We start from the raw sequence: 21738 nt of genomic DNA, 5'->3' as shown, positions 1-21738 counted from the left end.
TAGTGAAGTCCGAAAAAAATTTAAAAATGGGAAAATCGTTAAATAAGTGCACGTCATTGAATTGCCAGTCATTTTCATTGAATTTTTATTTCGTGTATGCAAAAAATGTGACAATTGTTTGATATTATTTTCATTAATATATTTATTTAAAGTGTCAAGTGTTATTTATTTAATTTAAATAAATTTATTTAAAAAATTTCTTATAATTTTTATGATCTTTGGCGTTATTAATACATGGCCAAAATTGTTGCATGAAATATCTAATGACAGAATGGTTTGTCGAACTAAATCATTGTAATTCACTCGCAATGGGTATGCATCACCTTAAAAATCCTTGTTAGTCAGGCGAAATTATTTGAATCAAGTGTAAATGGCCAGAATTGTAACATTCAGAATCAAAAGGGAAGTAATTGACATCTCCTTAACGCATTTAAAAGGAAATGTTTGTTGTCATTTAAACAAGAACTTAAAAATGAAATGTATTCTCAAATGAATTTATGATTTAAACCTTACTGTTTTGTATCTAACGCTTGCCTGTAGCCAATTTTTGTAAAGAAAACAAATAACACTTTCATGAGTAAATTTAGTTTTATTTGTATTGTCATGAGTCAAAAAAGTAGATTCCACTGGTCACCAACCACAACGGTCATATATGTCAAGATTGGTTGAATGCAGCACTCGAGTTATCCCTATCCTAACATCTCCTATCTCATATCAATATATTTCTATTTGGAGAGCTGCTAGTACTCGGGATAATAATGTGTTACTTGTCGGTCATCCTGCATATTCCTGCACTAGAGCCGTTAAACTAACTATTAATACGTATTCAATTGGGTGAGTTGTTGTAACAAGCCTTGTATCCCTATTCCTTTACTCAAATAAAAAATAACTGTTCCCACTCCCTTCAGGTAATTAATTAGAGGTCTCTTTGAAGGTGGACTCTTTGCTTGTCAGTGAAGATGGAGGATTGTGTACCGTTTGACACAGGAATCCGTCATTCACAGGATTCTGCATCATCTTACCCTGAGGATTTACCCTACACCCTACAAGTAACCCCGTGTAATGTCCATCGACTGCTCATTCATGGAGTTCTCCCGCTTAGTATGCAGCTAACCTCTAGATATAGAGTTCAACTCACAATCTATAACGCAAAAGTTGCAATCGGCAGATTTTAGCGTATCCCAGAGAGATATGAATTTTGAAAATTTACCTTACAGAGAGAAGAGATTTTCCTTGGAATAGAAAATTAACCACAACGAAATATAGCATAAATTCTAATACTGAATCAGTAATATCAACCACTCCGATTGATTAAAAAAATAAAATTATCAAATAGACAACGCAAAGTAGGAACCTCAAATATTTAATTTGGTTGGAACTAATTCAAAGCCTGCCTTTGGTTGATTTTACTGTTTTTTTGCTGACTCAACCAAAAGTAATATTTCGGTGAATGAGAAAAGACGTCATTCTTGTAATGATAAAAAATTAGGCGTTGCGGGACATTATGCAATATGCGGTAACTCTCCAGAAAGTAATTTACGTTTTGAAATGACACCTGAACCTAATACGAGGGTCATCCGGAAAGTAGTACCCGTTCGTGAAATAAAAAGACAAAAGTAAATATTAACAAACATAAAAAATTTTATTTGAAAGAGGATACTTTAAACTACTTCTCAACATAATCTCCAAGCAAATTAAGGCATTTGTCATAACGTGTGACAAGTTTCTGTATTCCTGCTGCATAGTCCTTCGCCGCCAGCTCATTGAGATACGCGAGGGACCCATCTTGCACAAATTTTTGCATAATGCAGATGGTGTTTAACAATTTCATGAACAATTGTTCGAGAAACATTGGGAAAATGCTCATAGATGTCATCAATTGTGACGCGCCGATCGTTCCTCACGAATTCGTCAACTGAGCTCACCAGTTGGTCTGTAATGACAGACGGTCTCTCCGAACGCTCATCGTCGTGTGTGTTCCCCCTCCCCATGTTGAAGTTGCGACACCACCGCCGAACAGACGACTCGTCCATTACATTGTCTCCATACACCTCCTTTAATTGGCGATGAATATCACATGGGCGAACGTTTCTTGCATTGAGGAATTTAATCACTGCCCTCACTTCACAACTGGCGGCGTTCTCAATTTTTTTAAACATTGTAAACAATCACAGAAACAACACAGGCAATGCTAGCGTCACGCAACTTGGCTCAGAGAAGGCAGACAAGCCACTGAAGCTATCTGACCTCGTCCAGCGGCTACTCGCGTCGTCAGCACTTCATGCGGCACGAACGGGTACTACTTTCCGGATGACCCTCGTATAAAGACGAAGTTTTATTGTATTCATTTGAAAGGCAGAATTAAATAAATTTTTCCAAACAGTCCTCATTAAAATTTAGGTATTTATGAAAATGATGAACAAGTTTTTCAATTCCGCCTGTGAAGAAAATACCGCCCCACATTTTACCAATTGTTTATACCAGCATGAAATTCTGCGTGAAATTTTCAACGTCTATTCTTCTGTCACAAGGTTAGGCCGACCACTGCGGTCCTCGCCGTGAGCATTGGTGCGGCCATTTTTAAGCTGAATCCACCACTGCCTCACTCTGCCTTCAATCAATATTCCGTCTCCGCAGACTTATCTACATCTACATCAATACCCTGCAAGCCACCAAAAGGGTGTGTGGCAGGGGGTGCAGCACCAGGAGGAAAGGGTAAGGGATGAGGGGATTACGGTTTTTCAAATGGGTGGGGAAAGGTAAGGGGAACCTGCAAAAAAAATATATATATAAAAAATATAAATATAAGCGTATAACCCTGCGCAGTCGCTACCTTGTAGGTTAATACTTATTATGTCGAGCCGGATCCTGGGGGATTTCGATTAAAAGAATTCTGGTCTCTTATTGTTCTCGGAAAAAATGACCATTTAAATCTGTCTGTCCTGCAGTCAATCTCTCTAATCTTACATTCGTGATCCCTCCGCTCGTAATACGTTGGGGTTCGTATTATGTTCTTGATGTCATCGGAAAAGGACCCATCTTTAAATGTTTTTAATAAGTTTAATCTATATTGTAAACGCCGCTGTGTAAGGGAATCCCAGCCTAAATTTTCTAGGAACTTGTGACTAGCTAGACTAGTTTCTAGACTAGACTAGCTAGTTTCTAGCAACTTTTCTCTAGACTTGTGTGTTTTGGCAGCAAAAATCTAATCACAAGTCGCAGTTCACAACTCGCGGGATGCCCAATTGCAGCGCACATGTCAACACCTCGCAGTAAGTAAAGTAGAAAAAACACTGTCTGCAAACCACCACAGCAGGATGCGTACTGAGTTTAGACACCAGGACGTTTAGACACCAAGATGGTGGCTCTAGTCCTACCTACCGTCCCGCTAAGCCGAAACCTTAGTTCCCATCTGGACATCCCTCGTTTTTGAGAATTCTGGAATTGATTTTATTCATTGCATGATTATCCGAATCATTGGTTTTCAAATGAGAAACCATACTGAGTCGTTATCAATTATGTGCTTCTTTATCAAGATTTTTATTCCCCTGATTAAATTAATTAATTATACGTTCTAAGAACCTATAAATGTAACCTCAGATCTTCATGATCCTTCTTGCTCATCTAATTCACTGAATATGCATTATATACAGGGTGCAGTGCAAAATGACGGGCAAATTAAACAACTTTTCTAAACATTTCTTTGTTACAAAAATGAAAATTTTACAAATTCATTTACTAAATTGTTTTTCTGATAATAAAAAATAAATGCATTCAATGTATCCCCAACTTTCTTGAATTACAGCCTCCATTCTCGGTCTGAAGCATTCTCAGGGCCGTTTTAACGCGCCACGGTCCAGATCGGCGGATGCCTTTTAAATAATGGCTCTCAATCATGCCACGGTTGGATGTATGTACCTGTTGGTGACCCAGCTGGTACAACCATCGTAGAGTAGTTACTATGCTAACAGTTGATGAAACTTGCGTACGTTAGATTTAGTTGAAATATAATTTACATGATTCTTTTAGAGCGGACATTTGTATCCAGAGGCATTTGTTTTCGATTTCCAAGAAGCATTTGCAACCGTAACTATTGCATTCAAATTTATAATACTTCCAAAAGTGATCTTCCAAACATGAATTATGGCCTTCGTATCAGACGCATCCAAAGTGAAAATTAATTTTGGTGCATTGCGATTTCGCTTATTGCCGTGACTGACTGTTGCACCTGTTTATACTTCATTGAGCGGTCAGTAGTCTCATTTTACTCTGGTACCGTTTTTACTTACTTCTTCATCTTACTTTTAAAAAATTTACTTACAAAATTCATTATTTTTTAGCCTCTAAAATCGCATTTTAACGGTTGAAACCAATCAAACTCATTCTCGTTGAGTGGTATTTGGAAAGCTTAAGCGATAATTTTAATTAAGGTCTGTTTGAAATAGAGGAATTTGAATTAGCTTAATGATAGAAAACAGTAGAAAACATTTCTTTAAAAATACATATTTATTACATTAGTCATTACCAATACAGAAAAATAATGTAAATCAATAGCTCGCGATTATTTAAAAAAATTAATAAATACATCTACACTTACTGCATAGGGGAGTATCAAATCCACTCCACTCGATTTCATCTCATCTAAAATTCCCTACACGATGCTCCACACCTTTTGAGTTGATCAGACATTTCTGTATGACCTTTTCCGTCAAATTCACTGATTATTTAAAAATCCTTCGCACTTTCCACACCGTTAGTCCTCAATTTTCCAGCGAAAGACAAAATGTATTTTAATAACTTCGGAGCAAGTTCGCGCTCTATTTCTGAAGAACAACCATCTCTCTCAACACTTTTTAGTTTTCATATATCATCTAAAATAATAAGCAAAATAACTAGGTGCCGAGATCTGGCGTGCCACAACATTAAATAAATATTCGCAGACTGTTATTTTACGATGAAAAAGTGTTCTCAAATTTACTTCAGTTTTCTGATCAACAGAGAAAATAATGCGAAAATTCGACAATATTTTTCCACACGATAAATATTACATTCAAAGCTAGACGTATATTTTTACCATTTCGAAGTCCAGGGTGAATGTTTCGCTTTATTGGGTAGTTCCACGTCAATTGACGTATTCGCCGAAAACAATCAGGACGTCGATATCACCAACACTCCACTTTTAGAGTAAGCTGCGTTTCCGCCGTTGCGGCAGCGGGAGAAAAATAGCTCAATCTCCGTCACTCCATCATACCCTCACAAGAGTCCGTCCACCACACGAGTCACTGTCATCTTCCGTATGCTTCTGGAGCTTCTCAAAGCAAGGAATGCGGGGTATAGCCGGTGACGCTAGCATCTATGGTAGCGCAACTCAAAATCTGGCACGAGCAAGCGCTGCTTAGGTTTTTTCGAAGTCTTCGGAGTCGGCGCAGTATTTCGAACTGAGAAGGGGTTCTCTCATTCCCTTTTGAAGTGCAGTCTTCGGGATGCGCAAGAGAACTGGCGGCTCTCCATGGTGCCGTCGCGTCACTCCTGCGGAGTCTGCAACCCCGGGAGTCGCGGGGCCAAACCAAGAGAACGCCGAGTCGAAGTCACCGCTTGCCAAAGGGGGAGGTCGCACAGTGGGACCCCAAACTGCCCCCCGCAAGTGGATGACGCTAGTGAACTCTGCCGCACATGAATCCAGCGTCCACGCCGCCGCTCCCCAGTTGACTGCCGAAGTATGGGTAGCCGGATTTGGCTTCTGCCGGAGAGTGGTGGTGAGCGTGGTGGTGTCCGTGGTGCGCAGGATGATGAGGGTTGTGCGAGTGGTGTGGGTGGTGAGTCGGCGGTATCAGGGTCGTCCCGCTGCCGCTCGCACCGTACGCCCCACTGAAGATACTGCTAAAGGAGTAAACGGGAGAATGTTATTTTAATCATTCAATCATATGGAGTATATCATTCCACCTTGCTTTTATTCAACAATAATTTCTTCCGGGGATGGGAGGGATAAGAGCCGTTGGATCAAGCGATGGAAGCATGCGATCGATGTCTCACGGCAAGGGGTAGCGCACTTCTAAACTGGTGAACAAATACGTTTCCTGGCGGAATGATAAGTAGAACTCAGACAAATATCATAATAACACACGGTGTGACATAAATGGATATATATTTTCGATATATGTCTAAGTGCGTCGATAATGACAAATATTATGTATCTAACTGTGATACACAGAGAAAGGTGATGCAATTTTGCGAATTTGAAACGCTATTATCGTATATTCTGATTTTTGCATGCAGGAATATCTCTCAGAGTTCCGATTAACTATTTAATAAAAATGTAATCGAAAATAATATAACCGTAGCCCCGTGAATGAATTTCATGGCAGGCCAAAAAAAAGATTGTTATCTTTCTGAATTAGCCTTTCTTTGAGGTCCTTACTCTTTTGAAATCTTTATGATTAAATTTTGCAAGGAGTTGAAAAGCTCTCGAAGTTGATTTACAATCTTATTGGTCTTCCAGAAATGTATCATCCAACTATTTTCTACTCGAGGGCATGGTCAAACTTTGATGACGTAATGAACACCTTGAATATTTTCAATCAAGTACCCATGAGAAGCAGTTTAAGTTTTAGTAGCGGTCGGCTGCAATTCTCAGGCATTCATGAGCTCTGATTATTACTCTTACCAGGGTGACTAAGAATGGCCGACTTTTTCAACGTGCTTGTCAATGTCCACAGTTAGGTCCACGGTACGAAAGTATCTAGTTACATTGTATAATTTTACAAGACATTGAGTGTCTTCTCAGAATTTTCCATTTGTGACTGTAAAACAAATAGAGTAAAACGAAAAAACTAGTTCCAGAAATTATTCTAGCCTCCTAGATCCTTCGAAGACACCCAAAAGTGAAACAGTACAGCAGCCATCTCAGCCACACCCAGCATGGTGAGCGGGCGGATTATACAGATGGACGATCGTATGCTTTCGACTGCGATTCCAGTGGCATAACTGCTAAGTTTCACTAATTGTTTCTATAATTCGGACGACACTCACACTTAAAAATATCAACAAAAAATTTACTCGGCTCAAAGTAGCCTATTTAACATATATGTCTATTTTGTTATCGTCCGAGAAAAGTGAGTACCATAAGGTTTAAGAATCCTTCAGCAGGAATATGTTATTTTGACTTGTAGTAATATTATTAGTTTACAAGTCCTCATTTAATGCTGGCCATTTTTTTTCTAAAAACTTTTAAATATTCAAGAATTCATTGTGGCATTACGATTGATTTCTTATATTGACGCTGGAGGAGGACAAATGCTATGATTAGCAAACGAGAAGGTTCCCGTCTTTTCAGATTAAGATGAATGCCAATTGCATACGGGTAAAATGTTTTTATATTAATCTTTATAGAAGCCTTGTAGTTATTCCGATAGAATATTTGGTTGCTAAAAGAAAATCCCTCGTATCTCGCAATTATCACAGTTGTGTAGCCGCGAATATCAATAAGCTTAATTCATATTATTCTGGAAGTTATTCGATTCGTGCTAGTTATAATAAAGACATTTGAATTAAAACAGCTGTACGGGACCTCGACCATTTTACCTGTAGTTATCAGTCAGGGCCCCGCTCCATGCTTCCGTTGGTGGCGCAGCAGGCGTGGGCACTTTCCCGGCACTGGGCCGCCCCCATGCCGATCCTTGTGGGGACCCTTGAACCTGGGCCATGCTCTGGGCCTGCGACTGACCCGCCAGTACCATGGGCTGCTGCGAATGGTGGTGAGCGTGGTGGTAGGCGCTGAGCTGGGAGCCTCCCGCCCCGCCGGCGCCGGGGTCGCCGACCGCGGCCGCCGCAGCCGCTGCCGCGGCCGCCGCCGCTGCTGCCGCATATGCGTTGTAGCTGAGGGCGTCCGGCGGGGCGTCGTAGGGGGGCGCATTGGGGGCACCCGGTGCAACGGAGGGTGGCTGGTGGTGGTGAGGTGCATGGTGTGGAGGGCCCCAGCTTGGGACGTGGCCGGCCGCTGTAGGAAGAAGAGTGCATGGATGAAATTATGCGGCGCGTGGTCTGCCGTCGCCCATGATTTCGGGGTGACATACGCATGTGCACATCTAACTTGGCAAGATAATGCTGCATCTGTCGCTCATGTGATTTTGCGTTTCAGATGACTTCTTGTTCAATGAGAGGACACGAAGACCTTCAAAAATATCGCGATGATTCAGTTGGTGGCAGGAGTTCAATCGTAACCCCAGATCCTTAATAGTATCAGTACGGAAGATTGGCGCCATATAAATGTGATATTACTCTGAAGATGACGGGCGAATTTTCTATGGAACCAAGTACGGCCCATTGACTGTAATTTCTGACATGAGGAAGATTTAGAAATAAAAGGATCTGTGCTAGTTTTAACTGCCTCTCTTGAAGTCGCGAATCCCATTGCTTTAAGTGTGAATCGTGGAGAAAGAAAACTGTCAAAACTACCAGTCAGATAAATACAGGAGAACGAGTAAAATGCACGCCAACAGGGATATCACAAAGTCGCGATTAAAACGAAGTCAAGTCTATCCACAAATATAAATGAGATATGAAGAAGTCCTCATCAGAAGTCCTCCTGCGCCGTCAGTGGATGCCTTTCAGTCCAGTCTCACGCCTGCGAATTTTAACAATTAATATTCGAAACCAAAACATGCGTAAATTGAAGACTGAACATCAGTGAAGAGGTTTTCTTCACCTCATTCATAAATTATGAAAGTTTAGGGACCTTGCAACGCGGACTAAATAAAACATTGTGACACTCTGGTAGCATATTTCCAGTGATTTAAATTGATTTGTTATTGGAAATTCTAGTAGAAAAGTAACCAGGACTAATTTAATTTGCACATGAATACTAAAAAAATGACGGTTGTCATTTCACAATGCTGAAATGGCAAATTGGGACCTTCAATTCGTAGATATTTCGTCTAACTGGATCACTCATATGAAATTCGAATCTGTTTTTCTTTCATAAGTATTGGATTCATATACTGGAAAATCGCCACCATCTCGCATAAAAGTTTTATATATTCCAAGCAGCAAGTGATCAAATGTATATGTAATTGGAGTTACTCAAATTTGATTAAGCCGTATCAATAAATAAATACACCTTGAAATTTTGATGAACATTAATTTGGTGAAAAGTATTGGTGCTCAAAGTTGAATGTTTATCATCGGGTCAAGAACAATCATCTGATAAGTCAGCACAGTTTAATATATCATTGAACCAGATGTAAAAACGAGGGCATAACTTCTTGATCCTTGGTGATATTCTATACTAAGGCTGAAAGTAGGAGAGTTAATTAAATTAATCTCGGCTCACGAAAGGTAAGTTTACGTGTTTCGATCCTAATTGAATATTACAAAAGTTGCATAACCAAAAACATTAAGAAGTTCTAGAAGCTTTCTTCAAGCTGGATAAAAGCTTAAATAAAGAATTTTGGCAAAACATTTTTTCAAACATAGAGACGCTGTCCACACCGCGAACTGTTAGTTATCCTAAAAATATCTACATGCAAATGCACATGGAAAATAAAAAATATATATTAATGCGAAACTTTTGAGAAAAAAATTATTATTTTAAAAAGGCTACGACGGGATGTTCAAAAGTAATTGAAATCGCTTATGTAAGTTATTCGTAGCATTAATATGCCCAAATGTTGCAGCCGACTGGTGGGTGGATCGTTGGTGTAATGACCGCATGACCCCGGATTCAATTCCTTATGAGACAGTTGAACGCTGCAAACTGAATCGAAACTGAATATATAAGGATATCCGAAATTATTTGGCACTTCAGATCGATCTTCCAAGGAAACCGAGAGGTATCAGACAGAATTATCGAGTGGTATATTAGAAAATACCATCATAAGTTCAGGCGGTACGATTTCCTGGTTGCAAGGCCTAAGTGGTAAATCTTACGGTGGGTAAGGCGAAGAAAATTGCTCCCCAGGTCTGAAGCTGTTTACGTATCTCTTATACCATCGGGAAAACTTTCACATTACTCGGTAACTTGAATAAATGGTTAAAATATTCTTTGGGTATCACTTTATTTTTTCACTGATGTGGTCAAAGAATGTGCGAAAAAGATATTTTTGAAATGATCAGTTCGGTTTTACCTTTAACTTTTCACTCAAGTTTCGCAGGCACGGTGCTTATTTTCCATATTGCATTTTCCGTACGTGCTAAATTCCAGTTATTAACTTTCTTAAAATAGTTTAATTTCTGAAGTAAAATATTTATAATTCCATGGGTCTACAACTCAGGATATCCATAGATAATTTGACGCTATTTATTCTTTCATAACAAGTTTTTACGCAACGCAAATCGTTTCGTATATATTTTCAATCTTGACATTAGGTCGTTAGATTCGGCACGTTCTCTAGGCAAGGTCAACCAATCAACTAAGATCCCATGAATCCAACACCTCTGCTTGACGATTTCATTGAAATGAACATATTAATATGAAGAATAAAGGTTTCTTTTATGCATTTTTCATGATGATCCCAATGTACTTTCCCCATATAAGGTTGTATTCCAAATGCATTTTGAGTTGCTGTTCTTACATGTACTATTCCTGTTATGCATGTGTGTTAATGTGTGTCCGAATCACTTCTACCAGGATTGCACTGGCATTCCGAGGAGCCCCTCCCTCACCCGCCAAATCGGCAGGCTGCTTGAGGACTTAGATTCCAGGCCGTTTCCGAAGTCCACCTCTCGGCGATCGAACGAAGTGGCATGCTCTCCACGTAGCGCCGTGATCCCTCACCGGGCGATGAGTGACGCCCCCGCCCTAAGCCCTCCCGCCAAGCCCCGGGGCATCCGCGAGTCGTTCACCGGGGCGTGGCCACGTAGGTTGCTGCTTGCTTTCCACCACGCTCCCTTAAAAGCCTTCCCCGCCCCCCCTCACGCTCCCCCTCCACCCACGCCGCCAATCGAGCAAATCCGATTCAATTCCCTCTCGCGCCACACCGGCGAACCGGTTTCCAGCACCGGAGTACGCCATCCATGCCCGTTGCACAGCGGGACGACACTGATGTCGCCTCTTTCTCTCTCTCTAGATACCGGCTCTCCCCAACCGCGGTCGAAACATCGATATTTCCCCGTCACATATCGATGGGGACCCACCCAAGGGGGAGAGTGCGTTGACATCGCGATGCAGGTGACGCGAACTTGTAACCGTCGTCCCATACGTGTGTTGGGCGGCTTGAATGGGGGAGGCTCTTCACTTAAAGAACGTCTCACGACATCCGTCCATGCAGTCCACAACAGAGGTGTCCTTCTACGACGCATGGCCATGGGTGGGCGTGTTTTTGCCGCATCCACTACTTTTCTTTAGCCACCGTGTGAATGTTCTAGGGATTTGTTCAGTCAACGAAGAGTATCAGTTCTTGGAGGAGACTCATCTCTAGACGGCTTCAAGTTCCGGCAACAGTAAATCACTGGTAATAGAGGGAGGGACCCGTCAAATCTTGGTTTTTCGATTCGATGGCCGGTGAAAAGGACGACTTATTTCCGGACTTAATACCTACTTAAGGGGCCTTATTTTTACAAATATTACTTGGCTCTGATAGTAGATTAATCTCAATCTATGAGTCGTCATCAAATCTTCATATGCTGCAATAAAAATGATTAAATACGCAAATTAAAATATTCGTTAGATAAAAACTATTGGAGGTTATTACTTTGGATCCTTTTTCCCGTGCATAACTCATGACATAAGCAACAGGAAGCATCCTGTAAAACAATCCCAACCCTGCGAAAATAAAATGATGCCAGCGCACCAGGTTACCCGCATGACTGGTGACAGAGCGCATCGTGGTAGTTTGCAGGATGGGAGTAAAACGTGCTGCTTATCCTGCAGATCAATAAACTTAGGTCTATTGCAACGATTCGGATGCCCCAGTTATTTCGTGTACCCGAGAGATATTCGTCATGTGCCATTTGGATTCCGCTGATCATGGCGCAAACCTCTCTCCCAGCAACCAAGTAGTGAGTTGACTGGAGAAGCGCCTTGAGTGATCCATCACGCCTAAGAGCATAGGTACACCCTCAGGCAACGCAAAGATTTTATCTATTTCTGAATGATGGAATGCAACAGAGTTCTTTGATATTGGGATTGAGCCGTACAAATTATGGCACAAACGGGAAGAGAGAATCATTCGCACTCTGCCATGGTAACACTAGAGTATGCGACTAAACTTATAGATTTTCCCGAAAAATAAATTACTTACTACTTTACAGGTATGAAAAACCTTTGAGTGTAGCATTTTTTAAAACTAAAGTATAGTGTCACTTGCACTGGTATATAATCGAATGAATTAATTATTTGATAGTCTATTTCTTCTACTGATCATTAAAACCTTTCACGTGTGATTTTGAGGTAGGGATGAGTATGCATAGTATCATAAAGGGTGAAGGAGCAAAGAAAACGTCCAAGTAGGTTATCTTACCATGCGCAGCCGCGGCTTGGAAATTGGTGGCAGCTGAGGTGGTGTCGGACGCTGACGAAGTGTACTGAGAGGACTGTGGTGGGGCTGCTTGCTGAGATGCTGGCTGGAATGCCGCCGCGGCCACCGCCGACTGGTGAAGCGACGACACTGAGTTGAAGGCGCTCAACTGCTGGCTATTCAATTGTTTCCGGAGCCTTGCTCGGCGATTGCTAAACCACACCTGCACCCGTGCTTCCGTTAGCTTCGTCCTGTTGAAGTACCATTGCGGCGTCGTATGAATATTTATGCATTGCATTGTTTCCGTTGAAATCTAATACCTACATTCAAATGAATATGAATGAATTCATTGTATCGGAAAAAAATTCCCAGTGTAAAGAAAATAACTTCAGGAAATATTGTTGGATACATTTCCAAAACGCGGATGCATTTCCAAAAATACATAAAATATTAGCAGTTGCTCCTGAGGAATGAAATCATTTGCTCCATTGATTCCCTAATTTATTGCATTCTTTTATTGATATTAATATAAATTTCATGATTAAAATTATCGTCAACTCTGTATCACTGTTAATAATATAAAAACTTGATTTTTAAATTGAAATGGATCTATGAGTAACCGTTCCAAAAATAATACGGTCGCCCTTAGTCCGAGCACTCATATAAATCCAGTGTGGTGGCACAAAAAATTGAGTGCAAACCATTCTTCATAATTATTTTGCGTGGTATTAAAACAAATTCTATTTACGCTCGAAGCGTGCCAAGGCATTGAAGTACAGAATATTTAATTGATTCTGTTCCATTTTTTCTTATGCGGCAGGGAGGGGGGTAAAATGTTTTACTCACTTCTGGGCTAGCTCTTCACGAGTGTACACGTCTGGATATTGTGTTCTCTCGAACGCCCTCTCCAGAGCTTCAAGCTGCTCAGCAGAGAAAGTAGTTCGGCTTCGTCTTTGCTTCCTCTTCAGTGGAATTCCTGGTTCACTCTCCGTGTCTGAATCCTCATTGCTGCTGGTTCCTGAAGAGGACACTGTTATCATTAAAAGGAGAGACTGGGCATTACACTTCTAAAAATCAATTAAATACACACTGTATCTACATGTAAACCAACTCAAGTGCATTTTGCATTCAACGAACAAGATATTGAAGCGAGTAAAACATAATAAATAAAATTGTAACATGACGCTACTCTGTTAAACTCCATTGAAGAATATGTAAAAAAACTTACTTAAAAAGTATGATTACATGTCGACACCTTACCATAGATTTTGGGTTTTATCAAGTAATACACGGCCATTATTCCCTTAAAAATATTTTTTACCCTAAGCTCTCTGTGAAAAATGCCTTCTGTAGGAATAAAAGATAAAAAACTGAAATTGGGAATTGGAATTTGAATGATTTTTCCCCTGCACATTAATCTTTCGTTCTTTAGGTTTAGGCGTAGTCCATCTTTATCATGTTTCTTAGAGTATCTTGAGAAAAATAAACGTTAAATTGATATCCGTAAAATACATCCCTAATGTCGTGTCTTCATCTCCTCATTTTTTATAAGTAATCGAGTTGTGGTTTAGGCAAAGAGGAGTTTAGCACGATATTCAACGTTTCCCAAATTTTCAGGATATTTTCTGAGGATAATTAAAGAACAAATAACATATGAAATTGTTTTATGGAATTCCATATTTTAGTATCGAAATCGGTGTTTGAAACAATATGGTTTCCTCCTTGAGTTCTCCTTGACAAATATATTATTGGACCGGTTGGACCAATAAATATTTATCAAAGCTTTGCTGGGCCCGTATATGATCTAAATTTTACTGAAATATTTCTTTACATCAATTAAAAAATGCTAAAAATCCCATACCAATCGCAAAACATGAAAGCACATTATCGTGGTCGCGCTGGTCATATTGGACATCGGCAACCAATTATCTATTCCGTAGGGATCAAACAGTTTGTCCGCAGCAGGCTTAAATAGTCAGTTCCAACAAAAAGTAATCAGAAAAAAGGTTGTATTTTGCACTTATGGAAAGCTGTGCTCAAATGACCCGTGTGTCGATTCACGATGACGTGCTCTCCTACATTTTTTTTTGTTTTATGGGGTTCTTTAAAGCTAAATACCAAATAAAAGTGACGAAATGACACAATTAATCCTCAGCTAGGTTTGCGCAAAACTATGCCGACGGTGAGCATTCATTCTTAACAGTCGCACAAAAAGATTTTTCTCCAAACTCGATATTTACTGTATTAGGGATAAATTTTGCTGCGCAAATATAATAAAATGACAGCCTGTTTTCAAAATTTCATAAGAATTGTCCAAATGTTACCTTACCACTTTTCCTAAGTGACATTATTGCCAATAAGTTATTATTTCTAAAATCTTACAAATTTGTAAAATCGGGATTAAACTTTATTGAACGAGGAAATTTTTTCAAGCTTATTCGCCATAAACTGCTTTACTTAAATTGATTCATTCAGCAAAATATTTTTTTCTAAAATTTGAAGTGATTGTCATTTGTTTATAAAATATTCCAACCGCTTATTACTTTTGATTCCCTTTCTCTTTGTCATCCTATTTCTTATTCTACAACCCAAAGTATCATTCTTTTTTCCTTCAGTGAGTACCTTTCGTTTTAATGAACACCTTATTTCCATATTTTTTCCTGGATCTTACCTAACATTTTCTCACATTAATTTCATGATCATAAATTTATTCTTATCTCCATATTGTTCCTGCGCTATCAGAATGCTATCCAGCATATCTGCCCGTTTAGTCCCTCGAAGTTGGTGCATTAGTCTCCCAATTTCTTGCTAAGCCTAATTATTTCTCTTTAGTAAGACCGAAACTCTAGTACTCGGCAAGCACATGGGATTACAGAATTAAACAAAAAACAAAGCAAGGCTCGTGAATAATTCGTACGAGAGAGTGCAAAGCATGACACAAGACCTGCTACAAGACCTGCAGATATGCGAAGAACCAAGGCAAGATTTATAAGTCTTTTGTAAAGAGACCAATTATGCTAAGATATGATGTAGCCCTGATTGAATCGGTAAGACGGGAGGACAATTGTCACAAAATAAAGATACTGCCAAACGGATAGATGCAAAACTTTGTTTTTGAATAACTCTGTAGATCTGAGTCATTTGCGAACTGTCCGTTTTGCATGAATAGAATGCTACCTGATCGTTGGTGACCGCGTTACATGTGAGCCCGACCTACTCAACGGAATTCCTTCTATCTTTTTAGCGTAGTCGGCGGAGTAGTTACCAAAAGTATAATGTTCGTAGTGTGTGTAACGGATGTTGCATGAATGATGTCCGGTCATCCCGTTTCCACGCGCCCTTTTGGAGGATAACGGGGTACCATTCGTATGTGAAGTAGTAGATCCATCACCCCTTGCCGCACGTCCTTATGCAGGCTTGCGAGGTAGGGTATAGATTTTGATATTTCTTTCTTCCTCTAATTTTCGAAACATCCTTCCTGAAATTCTAAATATTTAGACTTGCTCCGTGGAAACAAATTGTATTATTTTCCCTGCATCTCTTGTTATCACAAATTTTGACATGTGACCATCCCTCCGATACTCCGAGATTCTGCACTAGATTGCTATTACGTCTATATTTTTTTCCGGTTGAGTTAGTAGTTGCCACCTCTTCTGCTCTATATCGTATTAACAGATGCTTCTAAATTTTGTTCTTACAGCCCCTTGGTATTTCAACCGACTACATCCTTCAAATCGGCAGAGCTTTTCTGAGGCCGTCCGGCTTGGCTTCCCTATTGAGTATGCAGTATCACCCGTCATTTTCTAATGCGTCAAATATGAGTGGCGGTTGATGCCAAATAGCTCTTTGGACGTTACTGGCGAAATTTCACGGATTTGGACCCGGGAACCTCTTTTGGTTGACAAACTCCCGCGTGGTTTTCTTCCCATTCGCAACTATTATTCTTATAATTTGATTGTCAATAAATTATGATTCTCTCTTATCTTCCGCTCCAGTTCTGGACTTTATGGTAAAATAAATATTTTCAACATTGAACAAACAGTCCCTCTAATATTAATACCTATTGATATTTTCCTGTATTTACCTGGCATTGTTGTAGCCCACTTACATATGCAGCTGCTAAGCGATGTTTTATTAATTAGAGCAACGCTATCACTATTACATATTTAAACCAATTTTGCTCCTTCGACGATCTCTTTTTGCGCATTAAAATGTGAAGGTTCAATCATGTATTTTATTAATAATTAATAAACCAGCTATTTTAATTAATCTTTAAATATTCTCACTATTTCTTCCATTGCATACGGGTTAAATTTTCCAAATCTCAAGATGGGGATTTTCGGAAGGAAATTTGTCATTAAATTTTAAGGAAAAGAAAGACCATTTTACAATAGGGGCCATTAAATTTGATAAAAATGGTAAGAGTTTTAGTGAGAGCTTAAAAATCGATCACTGCTGCAAAATCATCTGACTCTCGGGTAATTATCAGAACACTGATTTATTCCGAGTGAACTCAGGACCTGTTGATTGATAATACAGTTTTCACCATGCTTTTGCAGTTTGCGTCATGGTGATAAAAATCATTCGCCTATTAGTCAAGAACGTATTCTTTTCGTAGGTTCTGATGAATAAAATGGTTATAAAGAATTAAAAGTTCCTAATGAATAAAAATTGAAGTTCAACAGTCACCTAGAAATGAAGGCATTTATTTTCCCGTGCGGAGTTTTCGAAAACCAGAGAGCAGCCGCATTTCAACATACATCCCAATCAATTTTTTTAACTTTATTTCATAAAACGCAGCCTCTCATCTAGACAGAATAATTTATATAATTTCTCTACTCTATCATACTTCAGTGCGGGTACATTTAGAAAAGGAAATTAAACCGATGATTTTTTCAATTTTTCATGTTAACTTTCTGTGAATATATCAGAATTAATAAGAGAAGTTTGAAACAATTATAAACAGTTAACCAAATTACTTCTTGTTTTAGCCATAACCGTCATTATACGTACTCTCTCAACCCAAAACAATCAAATAAGTGTGTTTAATTTCGGTTATATCAACGTATACGAATGGAGTAAAGGTGATGATTTCCACTACGATTTCGCACTGCACTGTAGGCACGATCTTCGCTTATCAAAGCGCCTGCGTGCACAGTGTCGAATTCCCATACCCGATTCATTCCCCGGATCACTTACCCAAGATCCCATCTATGGAGTGGTTGGTGTGAGGATCGGCGCCGTCCTCCCGCCGGTTAGAAGTCCCTCCTCCGCGGAGGAGGCGGCTTATGGAGCTCACCGATGGGGCGTTGCTCTTGTCACATATACCCTCCTGTAAAAGATTTATCAGCATGGATAAGGTGATATCCCACAGTGGACTGGATGTTTGATACCGTGGAATATTCGCGAGTGCAGTTTGTTTCGGTCCAACGAAGGGATTGGATGATAGTAGTGGTGCACACGCTTCGGGGTGCTCCGAGAGTCGACCAAAGGGGTTGTTTCGAGATTTTAAACTCTCCAAAAAGAGCAGCAATAGAAGGGCCTGTGGAGGTTTCTCCTCGTCCATAAGAGAGGTGAACGGAAGACATTTTGTAGACTGATTAGAATGCTACACTTATGCTAAAGAGATAATAGAATGTGGGAAGTAGTCATGGGAGCTTACGGTGAGAAACTAGATAAGCCTGCAACGCCAATCCATAATCATCATTCCACTGCAGTGTTTCAGGGTGAAAATATTCGGCATTGCAGCAGGGTTTTTCATTTCAATTTCAACCCGAGGGGGCATTCTAAACAGTAGACGTAGCTTTCAATGCTGTCGAAACATGCTTGTTCTTTAAATTAACACGATGTAGATATGTTTCATGAGAAAGTACCAAACGCCTTAGGGATTGGCTGACCTGATGCGTCATTTTACATCTGGATAATAAATTCTGACTGAAACGAGCAGATTATTTTACAACTATCTAAGGTGCAGATTGACGCGATATGGAACTAATTTGACATTTTATGGGCGATTTTAAAATGTCATGCGCGGAAAGATTGAACAATATTCAAACAAAAATATTGATGCAATAAGAACCATGTACCTGCATCGGCATACATTCTAAATCAAACGTAGAATTTCACGAAATAGAAAAAGGACATTTGAAGGGGGTTAAAGCAAAAGGTAGCTTCTGCAACTAGTATTAATTCAAAATTCTCAATATATCTTAACGTTAACAATTCTCCACCTCACAAACTTCGATATATTCCGAGCTCATCCTTAGGAATATTTATTGAAAATATGCATGTATACACACACCTACGAGTATATATGTATATGTTGGTGCATCAAATTAAATATAATATGAATGCATAAGATCAAACTAAATGATTTGGCTCGCTAGTTCTCAGGTATTCCTTCATATAGATATTATGGAAATGTTTGAGTACGTATGCGTTCAACCGGTAGAGAAATCATTATCCAGCCTCACTAGTTACATAAAAAATCTTGACCAATGTCGCACTTTAAGGAAGGATCCTTTTAAATATGATCGTCGGCTTGTATTAAATATTAACTTTCTCTATCATGATCTCCAACAAACTTTCCAAAGATGAACATAATATCCAACCCGTAGGGAGTATGATTCGGAGGGCGTGATGAAACAGGTGGTTTAATGCAAGCGGGTCCATATGCACCGAATAAGTGAGGACCGGAGGCTGGCGTAGACGAGAGTCTTGAGAAAGTCAAAAGGCATGAGAGGACTTAGGATCCATGCTCTGTGAGCCAAAGAGTTGCTCGCGCAGCTTTTCATGGTTCTCATCAATTATCCCTTAATTTTAAAATGCTCTAATTTCATCGAAGTACAGTATTGTTCACAAAATAATGCTGTGGTAATACAAATTTAGGATTGTAAAAACTATATAGTTGTAATTTAAAAGACTATAAAGTGTTGCTTTTCAAATACTTGGCACCGCAAGGTGTAACAACTAATATAATTCCTCAAGACCAAAATCCCAAATATTTTTCAATTTCTGGTAGCACGTATTTCTCAGTAAAACTTGTGTTGCAGCGTGATCTGTTTGTATCTGATGCCGTCATCAATCGAAATAATACAAATGCGTATAACTTGAAAATAAAACTTTGTTCGGAGTGACTTAAAATGATGATTTGGATTAGAAATTTAAACTTTTATTTATTTTCCTTTCACCCAGAAGTTTACATTCTTACATGTATCCATGTTGACGTATTTTTGTACAGGTAATATATGTTCATTATTGAATGAAAGGGCAATTCAAGTGGCAAAATAAGTTTGATCAAAGTAAATAGAGAAGTTTATCGTCGTATTTCAATGATACACATGTTAATTTTCACAATTTTTCTATGCTGACCATTTACTGTACACTACAGTAGTGCATTTGAGTGAAAATCTGATTATTAACCGTAAAATTAGCCTAATGTGACCCATTCATTGCAAGAGGGAAATAAATTATGTCAACCAGTAACTTCTACCATTCCCAATAATAACTGAAAAGTAGATTACTAGATCATGAATTCGCGCTTGCCTCGCATGTTATTCCCCTGATTGACTTTGTTTGGAGTGTGGCTCCCGGGTTTCACTAAACAATTGTACGTATAATTTCCCGGTTTGTTTTGGGAGTGCGTCTGGGATGCCTACTGCCGTAGCTATAGCGGTGGGACCACTACTTAATGAGAATTTAAATGAAAACCACGAATTCCTTCCGGGCTCTGTTTTGCAAAATGACTGGGAATCTGGGAATCCACTCACCTTGATCAGCCTCTCCCGGATCTCCCAGCTGAAGATGCCCGGGTGCTCCCGCTTGTACTCGTCGATTCGCCGCTCGATGCCGGGCGTGGCGACGCGGGGCTTGCTGCCTCCGATCACTCCCGGTCGGATGGATCCCGTCTCCTGGTATCGGTTCAGGATCTTGGAGACGCAGCCGTGGGAGACGCGGAGTTGGCGCGAGATGACGCACGGCCGCACGCCGGCCGCCGCCAACTCCACGATCTTCAGTCGGATGTGGTTGGGCAGGGGGCGGCCGTTGATGAACACGCCGCCCAGCTGGTTGACGCGGCCCTGGCCTGCGGGGAGAGTTGGGAATGATGAGATCGTTTTCCGAGCGGCGATGCGAAGCAGTTAGGGCGGGTAAGAGTGGAGAAGGGAAGGGTTCATCACGGAGATAAATGAGTCAATCACTAATATGACGCTGGTGAATCACAAATCCCACCAACTCCTTGGAACTCCTGAAGGGAATTCTTTAAACTTAATTTAGGTTGTGGAAAGTTGCGTATGTGCATATATGAAGGGATGTAAGCATATTTACTTGATGGCTACTCTTTTACAGTTAATATTCCGAAAGATTTTCATTTTAATGATATTTTCGCCACACATAGGGTTTATTATTCTTCCTTCGACATCAGGGAACGTAATATAGTGTATATTATCAATGTATGTTTATTTATGTACATACACTATAGCTATGGTTATAAAGGTTGCTAGGTAATTACAAAGTATAGTCGTGAGAAGCTGCTCAAAAATATGTGGCGAAGGACTAACGTAATTACGCTTTAAGATCTTTGTTAAGCATTTCACTTTGGTGTAAAACGCAATGATCAACTTTAATAACGAGGAAAGATTAAATTATCGGGTTTTTGTTTGTTTAAAATATAATTGACTAGAAAATTTTAGGAATAATAATGTAACGGAAGCAAAGAGTTCTATTCCCTGTTATCGCTGCCTCGTGAATCCAGGCGTTGAAATCACCCATGACGTCCGCTGAATTTTTTGATCGTGAACACTTCGATCGATATGTCGACGGACTGGGATGAACAGTTATTTACCTTGAAATGGATATCCAGTAAAGTAAGGTGCCATATTGAGAGTTGACACTGCCATTAATTTCAGTCACTTCCAAAATTTCCTTCCAATGAAGGTGCTTCCCTCGACGGATTCAATTTTGAACAGGAGAGACGGTAATCAACTCGTGCTCACTAGTCCTCCTTTTCTGGCATTGGGATGGTCCAAACAAAATCCAGAGCACGGAAAACTGTCGTTTCTTAAGGAACAAACACGATAATCACCATGGGGTTACAGATAATAGTTTTTCTTGCCGAACTTGTGACAAGGAGTCGCTTGACGTCTACCTATGAGTAAATAAATACGCGGGAGTTAACCGAAAGCCCGCTTCACCTCCCAGGCATGCGAAAGGTTAAGACTTTGCAAGGACAACGAGACACCTGTTCTGGGAGAAAGGGAACTCGAGGAACCAACTCGGACGCCGTCCT

At 39.9% G+C, this 21738-nt stretch overlaps 1 protein-coding gene across 1 annotated transcript; it reads right to left on the bottom strand.

Moving 5' to 3' along the window:
* Nucleotides 1-5654: 5654 nt before the first annotated feature.
* Nucleotides 5655-21328, bottom strand: LOC139687062 (protein gooseberry-like). The gene is made up of 7 exons (XM_071584167.1): nt 21295-21328; nt 20222-20535; nt 17652-17784; nt 13299-13482; nt 12456-12703; nt 7582-7996; nt 5655-5880 (listed from the first exon to the last, which is right to left on the bottom strand). Exons 1-7 carry the CDS (start codon nt 21326-21328, stop codon nt 5655-5657), a joined length of 1554 nt encoding a protein of 517 aa, XP_071440268.1.
* Nucleotides 21329-21738: the final 410 nt, after the last annotated feature.

Source organism: Hetaerina americana, unplaced genomic scaffold (assembly GCF_022747635.1).
Source record: "Hetaerina americana unplaced genomic scaffold, ioHetAmer1.1.p SCAF_16, whole genome shotgun sequence".
Taxonomy (NCBI): Eukaryota; Metazoa; Arthropoda; class Insecta; order Odonata; family Calopterygidae; genus Hetaerina; species Hetaerina americana.
Note: the sequence above shows the minus strand (reverse complement) of the source record. Positions and strands in the feature narration are given on the sequence as shown.

Bases quoted from the DNA above. Each gene is read 5' to 3' on its own strand.
- LOC139687062 (XM_071584167.1), bottom strand. From the start codon at position 21,328: ATGGCACCTTACTTTACTGGATATCCATTTCAAG. The intron at 12,704-13,298 runs GTGAGTAAAACA...GTACTTCAACAG, and splicing joins CGTGAAGAGCTAGCCCAGAA to GACGAAGCTAACGGAAGCAC. The intron at 5,881-7,581 runs GTAAAATGGTCG...TTACTCCTTTAG, and splicing joins GCCCTGACTGATAACTACAG to CAGTATCTTCAGTGGGGCGT.